The sequence below is a fragment of the Martes martes genome (assembly GCF_963455335.1).
Source record: "Martes martes genome assembly, chromosome: 10".
NCBI lineage: Eukaryota > Metazoa > Chordata > Mammalia > Carnivora > Mustelidae > Martes > Martes martes.
Genome location: NC_137898.1, coordinates 3204152 through 3217445, shown reverse-complemented (window position 1 = coordinate 3217445; position 13294 = coordinate 3204152). Strand labels below are relative to the sequence as shown.

Genomic DNA, 13294 nt, shown 5'->3' with positions numbered 1-13294 from the left:
CTCGCCTTCCCCGGTGGCCCAGACGGACGGCGAGTCTCTGGAGCCCGGTCCCCGCCCGCCGCGAGGGCGCAGCAGCCCCAGCAGGTGCGCGCCGGCTCGGAGCGCCCCGCGCCTTCCACGGAGCGCCCCCGGCCCCCGCCCGCACTCTGGTGGGGACCGCCACGGGCGGCCGGGAGAAGGGCGCCCCGGCCGCCGCCGGACCGCAGCCGCCGAGAACCGGAGCCCGAGGCCCGGGCGCCCCGAGGCCCGTGCCGAGACCTCACGTCCGCAGGGGCGGCCCTTCCGGGGGGCGTGCCCGGATTCCCTGGTGAAGCCCCATTGGGCCAGGTTGAAGTCCGTGCCCAGGCGCGAGCCAATCAGCGCCGGAGGGCTGCGGTGTGCGGCGTGCTGATTGGCTGAGGCCGAGGTCGTGGGCGGCACCCTGGTGGGGCTCCCGCGAGGCGCGCGCGCGGACCGGGGCTGGAACCGCGGGCGCGGAGCTGAGCACCTGCGCCTTTCCTAGCGAACGGGGGTGCGCGCGACAGTCGCCCCAGGCCCGCAGGCGCCCCCCCGCTGTGTGGCTTCGGGAGGCGGGGTGTCGGCCAGCCTCTGGGATCTCCGTCTCTGCCTTTTTTTTTAACAGTTTTTTTTTAAAATTTTTATTTATTTATTTGACCGACAGAGATCACAAGTAGGCAGAGAGGCAGGCAGAGAGGGGTGGGGGGGGAAGCAGGCCCCCTGCTGAGCAGAGAGCCCGATGCGGGGCTCGATCCCAGGACCCTGGGACCCTGACCTGAGCTGAAGGCAGAGGCTTAACCCTCTGAGCCACCCAGGTGCCCCCGTCTCTGCCTTTTTAAAAAGATTTTACTTATTCATTTGAGAGAGAGAGAGCGCGCGAGCATGAGCACGGGGTGGGGGCGGGGCAGAGGGAGAAGCAGGCTCCCCGCTGAGCAGGGAGCCCCACGGTGGGGGGGGGGGGGCTCATCCCAGGACCCGGAGATCATGACCTGAGCCGAAGGCAGGTGCTTACCCATCCGAGCCTGCCAGGCGCCCTCCATCTCTGCTGAAGACTCTGTTCCCGGGCCTCGCCGACTCCCTCCGCCTGTGGCTATCACCTGGAGGCCCACGCACGAGGCACCCGCGTGCCCGGCCTGGGGCTCATAAAACGACACTCGGTCCTCATATGACAAGTTCGGGACGCGGGTGCTGGCTGCAGGGCTGGGGAGACCGAGGCGTAGAAACACACAGCGGCTGTCCACTGCGGGGCGGCTAGTCGGTGGGGGAGCTAGGGTTGTCGTCGGGGCCTCGACCTCCGCAGTCTTTGCGTGAAAGGACCCGTTCTTGTCCTCAGTGAGTGCAGTCCTCCGGGGAAGACGCCGCAGAAGGGAGTCCACTCCCTTTGTGGGCCCCTCACCCAGCGCCGTCGGGGCTGCAGTCATGATGGAAGGGGAAACCCTTGAGTTCTTTCTCTCTGCCCTCCGCTGTTCCCCGTGCATGTCTGGTTCTCTCCCACCTCTGCACCTCTGCTTGGATCTCTCCCTGATCCTGGGACCCCTTTCCCACCATTTTTTACATCCTTCTCCTGCTCACTTTTAAAACCCCGGCTGAAGAGTCACCTGCCCCTCTTGAGCCTCAACTTGATGGTGCCTCGGATGTACCAAGACCGAATCTGTATTCTGACTCTGACCCCTCCATCTGGGTGCTTCTCTCTTCCCCCACCCCACCTCCCTCCATTTTCCTTGTCTGAGCATCTGCGCAGAGGCTAAGGGCCATCCTTTTGTAAGGAAGGATTTCAGACTTTAGAATGACAGAAGTGATTATCGGATATTTTCCAGCAGAACTCAGGGGCCTCTGGTAATCATTTGATTCCATGGGCTAGAGTTTTTGCCCACACTCTATCATACTTCTGAAGAAATCAGACAGCAATGCAAGTAATTCTTGTCCGTAGATACAAATTAGCCGAATGTAGTGAAATACAGTTGACTCTTGCCCTGTGGATAGATTGGTTTTGTATATTCATTTCAGCGGTCCCTTGGCTTCTCCTTGAAAAGCTGGAACACCTTATTGCTTCACTCATTATTAAGTTACGTAACATCTTTGACATGTGTTCGTTTTACAGGTATATGTGTAGGAAAGTCACTTTATGTTTTAAAATTATCCTTTGACACCTGACATCTCCTTTGCCACCCCTAATCCATCCAAACCTGACAATTTAACTTTCTCAATGTCTCTTGTATCTACTCTCACTCTCTCCATCCTACCTGCTACCACAAGTTTGCCTGAACTGGTTGTCCTAGGCTCCTGTCTGTCTTCCCATTGATTCCCCACGGAGAAGCTAGAGGGATCTCATTATAATCGAAAATTTATGATGTCTCTTCTCTGCGTAACTTCCTCTAAGGACTTCCCATTTATTTTAGAATAAAGACCAAGGTCCTTGCTGTGCCTTGCCGAGCTCTACATGACCTGGCCCCATCTGACCCCACTGCCGTGCTTCATCCCTGTACTTTTTCTACCCAACTTTTTTTGGTTCCTCTGCCTCAGGGCCTTTGCACACGTTGTTTTCTCTGCCTGGAAAATGCTTCCCTCCTGACCTCCTTACTTCTACTGACCTTCACATCTTGGTGCAATTGTTAATTGTCCAAAAGAATCCTTCTCTGATCTCCTGGGTGAGTTAAGGTCCCAAATTCTCCCCAGTACAGTTTCTTTTCTTTTTAAAATATTTTATTTATTTATTTATTTGGCACAGAGAGAGACAGAGAGAGGGAACACAAGCAGGGGGAGTGGAAGAGGGAGAAGCAGACTCCCCGCCAAGCAGGGACCTCGGGGGCCACCCCCCCCCCCATGCGGGGCTCCATCCCAGGACCCTAGATCATGATCCGAGCTGAAGGCAGGCGCCCCCCCAGTAAATTTCACAACACTTTTGACTTTCTCATAGCATTTATCTTGTTTCCTAATTATGTGTCCGTGTGATAATGCCTGACTTCCCTTCTAGGCTGGAAGGGCCCTGAGGACAAGGTCCGTGTTTATCCTGCGGACTCTCTGTTCTCGCTACATATGTGGCGTTCTCCGGGTGGATAGATGGTGGACGGGTGGGTGAATGGAGAGCGGAGGAGGGACGGAGACGACGGATGATGCTCCGGTGGGTGGGTGGATGGAAGATGCGGGTCCTGGGCGAAGGCGGGCAGATGGGTGGGTGGGTGGAGAGGATGGATGATGCGTGGCTGGGCGGGCGGAAGAAAGGACGGTGGGTGGCCGGGTGGCCGGGTGGGCGAGGATGCGTCCCCTCGCTGACTGACCACTGCAGCCGCCTCCTGGGAGTCCACCTGGCCTGGCGCATCTCCCCTTCTCACCGGGGCAGTGCTAGGGATCCCAGAGCAGGCCCTGGAGCTTCCGCCCCGCGCAGGCCGAGCGGGCGCCCCGCACTCAGGCCGCGGGGACTCGACTGCATTCCCGGGCCGAGCTCGCGCGCCGCGGGCGGAGGGCGCGGCCGGTGCCACGTGGGCGCGGGAGGCGGCTCGGGCCCGACGAGACTCCCCGCCCCGCTCCCAGGGCGCCCGCAGCCCGCCGCCCCCTCCCCCCCGCCGCTCCGGAGGGGGCGGGGCGGGGCCTCGCCGGGACCCGGATGCGGCCCCGCCCCCGCCGCGGAACCGGAAGTGGAGCCGGGCGCCCGGGAGCAGCGGGCGCGGCGGAGCCAGGGCCGGGCCGGGGCCGACGGACGCCAGGCCGCGGTGAGCGAGCGCGGCTTCCTCCGGCCGGGCTGCAGGGCGGGGGGCCCGGCTCCTCTGCCCGCCGCCCTGGGCGCCGCCAGCCTCGGAACGGGAAGGAAGCGGCGGTCGCTGCGGTCTCGCCGCTCTTCCGCTCGCGGTTTCGGGCGGGGGCGGGGGCGGGGGGGCGCGGGCCGGTCGCTGGGCCGCGAGAGGAGGGCTGCGGGCCCTGAGCGGGAGCGGCGGGGGCTGCGGGGAGGAGGGGGGCCCGGGGGGTCGTCGGTCTGAGTGCGGCGTGCTTGGGCCCAGGGGGGAGGGGGCGAGAGCCGAGGGACGGAGACCGGGGTCTGCCCGGGGTCGGGTCGGCCGGGGGCCGGGAAGGGCCCGGGTCAGGCGGGGCGGGGCCGGGGTCCGGGGGGCGGGGTCGGGCCGGGGAGGGAGGCCTGGAGCCCGAGCCGGGCCGGGGTCGGGCGGGGAGGGGCCGGGAGCCGGGGTCTTCTGGCGGCCCGCACCTACCGGGAAGTTCTGCAATCAGGTCAGTGGGAATGCGCCGACACGCGCCGCGGCGGCTAGTCGAGAGGCTCTAAATTTGGAGCAGCCCCTCCTCTGGGTGTGTTGGAAGTCCCCAGAAAGGTTCTTTTGGGCTGGTGGTTGTGGTGCCGTCTCTTAAATATTATGGGAGCTCGATCGCCCCGCTGGAGGGTCGGGAGAAGAGGGGACAGGGCCTCCTGAGACTGGGATCTGTGGGGGAGTGGAGCCTCTGGGGGAGGAATCCCATTTTCCGCTGACCGCAGCTCCGGAGGCATCCTGAGTGGGCGTCCCCTCCCAGAGACCGCCCTGCCAGCGCCCCATTTGGGCTGCGTGGACTTGGCCCCGCTGTGCTTTGTCAGGGGTTAACCCCCTGCGTTCTGGCGTCTGCTCTGGCCCCGCGGGCCCAGGGCTGGGAAGGGCTGTGCCTTGGACAGGCCCCTGTTGTCCCTGCCTCTCTCTGACCGTGGGGTGAGTCACTGCCCCAGTGCTTGGAGGCAGCCCTGTCTCTCAGAAAACCAATCCCAGATCTCCCCCGGAGCAGGAAGACACGGAAGGCCACTTGCCAGTGCTCCGGAATGAGAATAAAGAGGGAGGGGGCTGCAGGGTTGTTTCTGATCCTTTGTCTCCCAGTGGCTGCGGCTGACTTTTGGTGGATCATTTTGAGGGGTTTATCTTTAAAGCCCGTCTCAGTGGTTCCAATGGGTGATTCAGACTTCCTTGGGTGCCGGGCAGCCCAGGGAGGTGCTCAGAAAGGGCGTGGTGGAGGGCCTGAGTCCTCGGGGGCACCTGGACTGGCTGGGGAGCATCCGGACTGGCTGGTGGTGCGGGATGCTGGGGATCCCCAGCGGCCGCAGGATGTGGGCTCCAGCCCCGGCCTAGTCTTTCAGGTTTGTGGGGGTGCAGGCTGGTGGGGAAGCAAGCCCAGGCGCCAGGGGGCTTTTCTGTGGGGAGCGCAGTGTGAGGAGTGGCTGGCTGTGCGCAGCTAGGGCCTTCTGGTTCAGTCTGCTGCTCTGCCGCGCTGGCCATAGTGACCTTAATGGGAAGCCAACTCTGTCCCGTCATCTAGAATTTTGTCCCGGAGAATGTTCTCCTCGGTTTCTATGGCGGCGCACGGTGATGTCACCCTTGTGCGGTCTTAATGAGTACGTGTGATGTGTGACGTTTGCAAGGAAGGTCCGTTGATGGTGAGGGGTGTTTTTTGGTAACAGTTTTATTGAGATGCAATTCATACACCATATAACTCACCCGGTTGAAGGGAACAATTCAGTCGTTTTGTAATACATTCAGACTTGTGCAGCCATCAGCGCAATCGACTTGAGAGTAATTTTATTCCCTCAAAGGATCCCTGTTCCCTCCTTCCAGTATAGGTAACCACAAATTTGCTGTTGTCTCCCTAGACTTGCCAGTTCTGGACATTTCACGTGAACGAGATTGGCTGATACATGGGGTTTTTGTCTGGCTTCTTTCCCTTAGCATGTTCTCAAGAGTCGCTCGTGCTGTAGCGGGTGGTCAGGTCCCTCCGTGTTGCCAGATAACATTCCACTGCGAGTGGGTCACTGTACCTGCTGCATCACGTGGGCGCTGGCCTTGTTTGTGCTTTCTGGCCCTAAAGAATCCTGCCGGACCGTTCCCGCGTGAGGTTTTGTGCGGCCATAAATTTTCCTTTCTCTTGGGCCTGCCTCTGGGGGTGGGGACCGCTGGGCCAGTGGTGACTGTGTGTCACCTTTCGCCGACCTGCGGCTCTGTTACTCGTTTTCCCTTCCACCAGCACTCTGGGGCGGCTCTGGGGCCCGCACCCCGTCTGGTGTTTCGTTTCAGCCGCTCATTTGGGGGTTTGATTTGCATTTCCTTCGTGGCTGATGCTCCCTCCTATCTTGTCGTGAGCTCAGCAGCCTTTTACTCCTCTCTGGAGAAACGTCTGTTCAGATCTTTCCACCTGGTTTTACAACACGGTTCATTGTCCTGTTTGCTGTTGAGTTGTCCGAATTCTTTATGTCGGGTATATAATCTGGAAACATTGTTTTCTCCCGTTCTGGGAATGGTCCTGTGTCTCTTGCCGGTGTCTCTTGAAGCACAGCATTTCAGTTTTGTCCAGTTTCTCTGTTCTTTCCTCTTCTCGCTTGTGCTTCTGGTGTCATATCTAAGAGCTGTCGCCAAATTGAAGGTGATGAAAATCTACACTTCTGTTTTCTTGTGACAGTTTAATAATGGAAGGTTTGATTTGTGATCTCTGACCTGTTCTGGGGTTAATTTTTGTATATGGTGTGAGGTAGGGGGCCAGAGGGATTATCTTTGGGTCCAAAAAAAGACCCAGGCTTTTACATTCTCAGTTATTGTTGTGATTTTTTTTTTTTAATGGAAAAATTTAAGGGGGTGGTAAGTGTGGACTTGGGTCTGTCCCTGGCCGCCCTTGGGTGGATTGTTACAGGTGCTCGCTGATTACGGTAATAACCTCAGCCCCTAGCACGTACTAAGCAGTCTACAGAAGTTAGGGTCTCCAGAGGGGACTGAGAAGAGAGGAGGAGTGAATAGTAGCATCAGGAACACAATAGGGAGTGTAGGGAAGGCTGGCAAAGCATCATCCGTCCAGTTCGTGACGTGGGACAAGGCTGGGTGCTGACGCAGGCAGCTGGTGCTTCTGAATGGCTTGTTCCTAGGCGCAGGGGGGCCAGATTCCTCGGCTCTGGGGTGTCTGGCAGTACAGTGCCGGTGGGAGTTGTCTCGGGAGAAGGTGGTGGAGAAGGTGGTGCGTCGGTGGCCCCGGGGCGCTGGAGTCTTGATCCCTGTGCTACCGGTAACCACACCCGCGCATCGGAAGCGCCGCCCCCTTCTCATACCGGGGACTGTCACCGTGCGGCTTTTGTCTCCGGCCACAGCACGATCCCTTCAGAGTTTTCCTTATGTTATTATTTTCTTAAACTCACAGTAATAGGATTTTAGGATTTTGAGCAAAGTCCTAAGTTAGAAGGAGCAGAAAACGGAGACGTGTCAGGATCGTAGCCAACAGGAGAGTCTGCGAGCGATCGCCGCAGTCATCCCCGTTCGCCCGGGGAAGCAGCTCCACGCGGCTGTGAGTCTTGTGAAGCTTGCTGTTTTCTGTGTTTTCTCGATGTGTCTGAAAGTCGCGCTTTCACGTTCGTCAGCTGCGAGTCTTGCCGTCCGCCTTTCAGGAAGCCTCGCGCCGCGGGGGAGGAGGTCAGAGTTTCCCGAAAGGACCTGTGCACGAGGCTCTGCCCAGCCGGGCTGCTTCTGAGCTTTCTGCCCTGCATCTTTTCGCAGACAGAATCGCTCCCAAATGCTGGAAATTCCTCGCGGGAGCACTGGCTTTCCACAGGGACCCCTGAGCAGCCTTTCGTTGCCAGCCGGAGAGAAAGGTTTGTACCCCGTGAGCGTTCTGACCTTGTCTCCCCTCGGAGTGCCGGGGTGGATCCCCGGGCAAGGAGGGGGAGTGGGTGTTCTCCCTTTGGGTCTGCAGAGGTGGGGACCATCATTTTCTGGAGGAAATGTGGCTTAAAAAGTAAAGTCAAGGGGCGCCTGGCCGGTTCCGTGAGAATCGCATGCGACTCTTGACGTTCGGGTCTTGGGGTCGTGAGTTTGGACCCCACGTTGGGTGTAGAGATGCCTTAGAAATCAGTAGAGTGAGTTAGCCCGGTTTCCAGCGTTGCCTGTGGTTGGAGGAGAAGGGGGTTCCAGAAGTGTCTGGAAGCCTCTGTCCTGGGAGGAGCCGTCTGGCCTCTTGGATCTGGGCGGTGGAAGGTGGGAGGAGCCGCCAGGCAGGGTGTCAGGAAGCAGGCGCCCGTGCTCACCCCGCCCCCAGGAGGCTGGCTTCCAGAAGGACCGGTGAAGGTTGGCTCTGCCGCGTTCTCTGGATGAGTCCGTGACAGCAGCAGCAAAGACCCCTTTCACCTTTGCCTGCGGGGGAAAGGTAGCCTCACTGACCCTCCCCGGAGACCCTGTCCTTCTGCGTGACCGTGTCCTCAGTGGCTGGAACCCTGGGCAGCTGACGTCCCACAGTTGCGGCCCCTTTCTATTGTGGTGACATACGGGGCGCGTTTGGCCGGGAGAGGCAGGCTGTGGGCAAATTAATTTTCAGGCGGACTGTCCTTGTGTTTGTAAGTGGGCGCACGGGGACGGGGCACATCTGGTTGCTCCTCCCAGGGCTGAGGGTTTACTCTGTTTTTTGGCTAAACTTGGGTCCAAAGCGGATTACATCCGGGAAATTCTTGCCATGCCCGGGACAGCGGGACAGAGGAGAGCAGGGTTCGCAGTGGCCTCGAAGGGACTGTGTTGGTCCTGCCTTACCCAGGAGCGAACTTCCCGGCTCAGGTGACAGTGACCGGAGTCGCATCTGGGAACTTGAGAGTGCTGTCACGCGCCCCTCACTACCACCTTGAGTTTGGACCTGAGGCCCAGCAGAGCTGGGGGCAGGGGCGGATCCGGACGGGAGATTGTCGGTCTCCTGAGGGGCTTCTGTCCTGTCTGAGTTCAAGCCACAGAAGCTTTTGGTTGATCGAGTTAAAATAATCTCTCAGGTGCTTCCTGGCTCGAGGGAATTTTATGAATGCTTCTGGGGAAGACGGATCTGCTCTTCTCAGACCTCGTTTTCTCTTGACACCATTAAAGGTTGAAAGGTTAGAGTTTACCTTTGTGGTTAGGAAAAGCCTCTGCTGCCCCACCATGAAGCCGTCGTCCTCTGGGCCCGGTGAAACCGTCGCTGGGGCGGAAGGGCCACCTCCCGTCCTCGGGGCTGCCCGGGGCAGGAAAGGTTGGCAGTTCGCGTCCTGGCTGCGTTCCCAGGTGGATGGTGAGGGACCCTCGTAGATCTCGTGGAACATTTATTCACTTGCCAGAGTCCGAGTTAAGGAAGCCACTTGCGTGTCCACTAAGCACTAGAAAGCAAAACGGGTAGCCTGTTTCCTTTTTTTTTTTTTTGCGGGAGGGACGGGTTCTTCACGAAGTAAGCGCACGCGTGACGTTTTTGTTTTCCAGAAGATGTTCTCACTTGAACCGAAGGCGGCCTATTCTGACGCGTGTTTCGGATGCCCTTTGAGAACAGGGCTAGAAATGCAGTGTTCTGTTTCTTTCCTTTCTCGTGTTGGGGTCCGTGCGGGGCAGGCGACCCCCGAGCCGGGTTGCAGTTGGGGTGCCGGGGGCCGCCCGCTCAGCCCCCGTGACCCCGCGCACTGCTCTTCCAGATGTGGAAGGCTTCGGCAGGCCACGCCGTGTCCATCACCCAGGACGACGGGGGCGCTGATGACTGGGAGACCGACCCCGACTTTGTGGTACGAGCCTCCATCCCGCCGTGGCTATACTGCTCCCGAAAGCGGCTTTCCTCCACGGGTCCCCGGGGTCGTGGGGCGTCCGCTGATCGTGTCTTCTTCTTCTTTTCAGAACGACGTGAGCGAGAAAGAGCAGAGATGGGGGGCCAAAACCGTGAAGGGGTCTGGGCACCAGGAGCACATCAAGTAAGAGCCTGTTGGTGTGAAAACGGTCCCCTGAAAAGCGGACAGCAGGTGGGCCCTGGCCTCTGTCCCTCACGTGGTCCCTCCCTCTGTTCACTGCGGGAGACAAGGGTAGGACACGGTGATACACTTATGCGTGTGTGTGTGTGCAGGTGTGTGTGCGTGTGTGTGAGCTCACAGACGCAGAGACTTTGAGTTCCTATTGCAGACGAGTCCTTCATTTTTTTTTTTTAAAGATTTTATTTATTTGACAGACAGAGATCACACGTAGGCAGAGAAGCAGGCAGAGAGAGAGGAGGAAGCAGGCTCCCTGCCGAGCAGAGAGCCCGATGCGGGGCTCGATCCCAGGACCCTGGGGTCATGACCTGAACCGAAGGGAGAGGCCTTAACCCACTGAGCCACCCAGGCGCCCCGAGTCCTTCATTTATAATTCTGGTGTCCACTCTCCTCGCGGGACACAGTCCCCTGCATCCCGTCTACCAGTGGCCTGCCTCTGACACACACAGTGTCCTTGAAAACTTAGACCTGAAACCTCCCCCCCCCCACCCCTGCCATGACTGTTAACAGTTTTACTGTTTTATCACGGGCCTTTGGGTCCTGGATTCTAAGCTGTGTTCTCGCCAAAAGCCCAAAATAGGGGAAATGAGTGATCGCCGTTGTAGGAGAACGTGGCCTTCATCCCGACTCGGCCCTGTCTTGACCTGTCCCCTCTCTGGGTGGTGTTTCCTTGTCAGGAAGTGTAGCTAAAACCGACTTTCAAGATGTGCTCCGACTTTTGCGTAGGCCGTACTGGCTTCATAATGTCCCTTTCGCTCCCTGTTCCTGAAGGGCTGTCCCTGACCGGGTGACCCCTGTGACCATTTGCACCATTGGTCCCGCTTGGCCCCGCTGTCTCTCAGGGAGATGACGCCGTTCTTGGCCAAGAGAGTCGGTAGATCATCCATAGAAGAGGGGGCAGCCCGTGGTGTGGGCATTTGCAACACGAGTGTCCGTTCCTCCCTGACTTGCCGGGCCTGCACCCTCCACAGAAGCCCCAGGAGGACGTCGAGGGAGGGCCCCGGGCCTGCCGGGAGGGGAGCCAGCACCGTCGTGCGTCAGGCTGCCTCCCCAGTGGGTTAGGTCACCTGTTCCTCGTTCTCCCTGTTCCCGTGGCTTTGAGACGTGTTGGCCGTGGCCGGCGTTCTCTGGTGGAGCAGCCTCCGGGACGGTTCCGGGGGCCCTGGGGTCCTTCCGGGGGTGAGGAGCAGTGTTCTTCCTCCTGCTCCTGAGGGGAGCGGGGGGGGGGGCGCGGGGGCGGGCTTGTGCCACTTTGTGGTCTGATGGGGACAGCTGTAGATACTCCCTGACCTGCCAGGCTGTGACCACAGCTTGTGATCTGTTTGACGATCCCCGGTATTTTCCGGTAAAAAGTGGCTTTGGACGATAAATCTGAAAGTCTTTCATTTCACTTTTGAATATTTCCAAAGCTGGAGTATTTCCAGTAAAGAGACACTGTCGAAATGTTTTGCCTCACTGTCTTGAACCAGTGTCCTCAGTGTGTCTGGGGTAAGGGACTGCTGACTCTGTTTCCCCTTCTGCCTTGGGTGGCGCTCACAGAACTGCTCCTGGTGCTGTTACCTGATGAAGCAGAACCTTTTCTCCGTGTGAGAGAGAAGGTCCACGTCTCAGGGTAGCTACGCGGGGGGGTTGGGATGCCTTGTCGGTGCGCACGTTAGTTTCTTTTCCCCCTTAAGCTTGAGCTGCTGGAGCAGGTGGGCCGGCCGGCAGAGGCGTCAGGAAAGTATGATGAAGTCGGGGACTTGGGGGCCCAGAGCACGAGATCACAGGTTTGCGAAGGTGACGTCTCTCGTCCTCGTGTGTCCTCCTCGAAGTCGAGGGTGCGTTTCTGTTCCGGCGGTTTGCGTTCATTTCCTCTCTTCCCTTTAAGCATACACAAGCTGAGAGAGAATGTTTTTCAAGAACACCAGACCCTCAAGGAGAAGGAGCTTGAAACGGGACCGAAGGCCTCTCACGGCTATGGAGGGAAGTTCGGCGTGGAGCAGGACAGGATGGACAAGGTGAGGCGCGGCCGCTGTGCGTCTGTTCTCGGCCCGCACGTGGTCGGCGGCGAAGGGGCTCCGACCTCCTGGGGTTAAACGTTTGCAGTCGGTTTCTCGGAGCTGGGATTTGCCAGAAGTCGTCCTCTGTTGGCTGACCTGGCGCCCGCTCTTCACAAGCTGCCGGAGGGTCTCACGGTTGCCGGGGTGTGGGGACGCGTAGGGCGGCCTGCCCTGGGACCCGGACAGAGCCCGGAAGCCTCGACCGCCGGCGTTGGCGTGACGGCCGCATGCCCTCCAGCTTGCCGCCTAACCCGCACCGGCCTGCCGACCAGGACCAAATCTGGGGGCGCCCCGGTTTCACACCGCAGGCGAACGTTGAGCCCCGTAGGTGTGCTGACTGCCGTCGTGCGTGAATGACCCGCACACGGGAGTCTGGCGCTCCGTGAAACACGGAGCCCCTGCCCACGAGGCCAGGCGAGATCGCTCCCTCTGAGAACGGTGGCCGAGCCTCCCCTGAACCGTCACCGGTCGAGTTCAGGCACCGGGGACGCGGTGTCAGCCTTGTTGACCGGACGGATCAGCCTTTGTCAGCAGTTTGCGTCTTCTGTGTCCCAAGAGGGAGCAAGGAGCTCTGGGCGGCCGGTGGTGCAGGAGAGGACAGAGCAGGGGCTGGTGGGTCGCAGGCGTCTCCCCTGAGACGGTTCTTCACGTTCTCCAGACGTCCCTGTAGACGCGAGTTTCCCGCTCAGCAACGTGAGATTGCTCTGACCTGCCGGTGTCTGCCCGCGTTCTGTGTAGAGGCCATCGGCAGGAGGGAGGCCGTCGGCAGGGGCGTGTTCTGGTTCTGGTCTGTAATTCCAGACCTGCCCTCCCCCCTGTCTTCCCCCCCGCGCGCATGGATCAGATTCAGTGTCTGAGCGGACATGGGACGCCCCCGCTGGGTCACAGTGTACCACGCTGCACCGTGTTACCACAGAGTGGGTGGGGGGGGCCTATGGGCACCCCAAACCGGGTCCGAACTTTGCCTAATCTGGAATTGGGCCAAGTGTGAGCCACAGGAAAGACATGGACGTTTCCTGGTGTGACTGTCACTCCTGGAGCTGTCTGGACAGGGAAAGTGGGCAGCTGAACGATCCGTGGGTTTTTTTTTTTAAAGATTTTATTTATTTATTTGACAGAGAGACTGCGAGAGAGGGAACACAAGCAGGAGGAGTGGGAGAGGGAGAAGCAGGGAGCCCGATGGGCTCCATCCCAGGACCCTGGGTTCATGACCTGAGCTGAAGGCAAATGCATAACGACGGAGCCCCCCAGGCGCCTCTAATGTTCAGATTCTAAAGAAAAGCCTGGTAGCTTTTTGCAGTGCAAACGCACACAATCACCATGTGCTTAGGCCAGTGAAAGAATCAAGTAGGCAGAAGCCTTTCCCACCCCGAACGAAGCCTGTGCGCGTGGGGTTGTGGGCAGTTGGAGAGAAATTAATTATTAGTTTGGGCCCCGGGTCTGGGTTGGAAAAATGACACCCCGGGGAAAACAGGGTGTCAAGGGAGAGCTGGATGGCGGGAATGACGTGGGGTTCACT

General features: G+C 59.3%; 1 protein-coding gene across 4 annotated transcripts in view; it reads left to right on the top strand.

Annotated features, from left to right (window-relative positions):
* The first annotated feature begins 3083 nt into the window (after positions 1 to 3083).
* CTTN (cortactin) overlaps positions 3084 to 13294 on the top strand; it is a 32218-nt gene continuing 22007 nt past the window's right edge. For 3 of the 4 annotated variants that reach the window (XM_080815372.1, XM_080815370.1, XM_080815373.1), the window contains exons 1-5: positions 3618 to 3707; positions 7494 to 7588; positions 9410 to 9496; positions 9606 to 9679; positions 11604 to 11733. In XM_080815372.1, coding sequence (XP_080671498.1) covers positions 9410 to 9496; positions 9606 to 9679; positions 11604 to 11733 — 291 coding nt within the window. In that variant the 5' untranslated portion in view covers positions 3618 to 3707; positions 7494 to 7588. Of the gene's footprint in view, positions 3119 to 3617; positions 3708 to 7493; positions 7589 to 9409; positions 9497 to 9605; positions 9680 to 11603; positions 11734 to 13294 lie in introns of those variants that run through there. The other variant, XM_080815371.1, reaches the window with a different exon arrangement.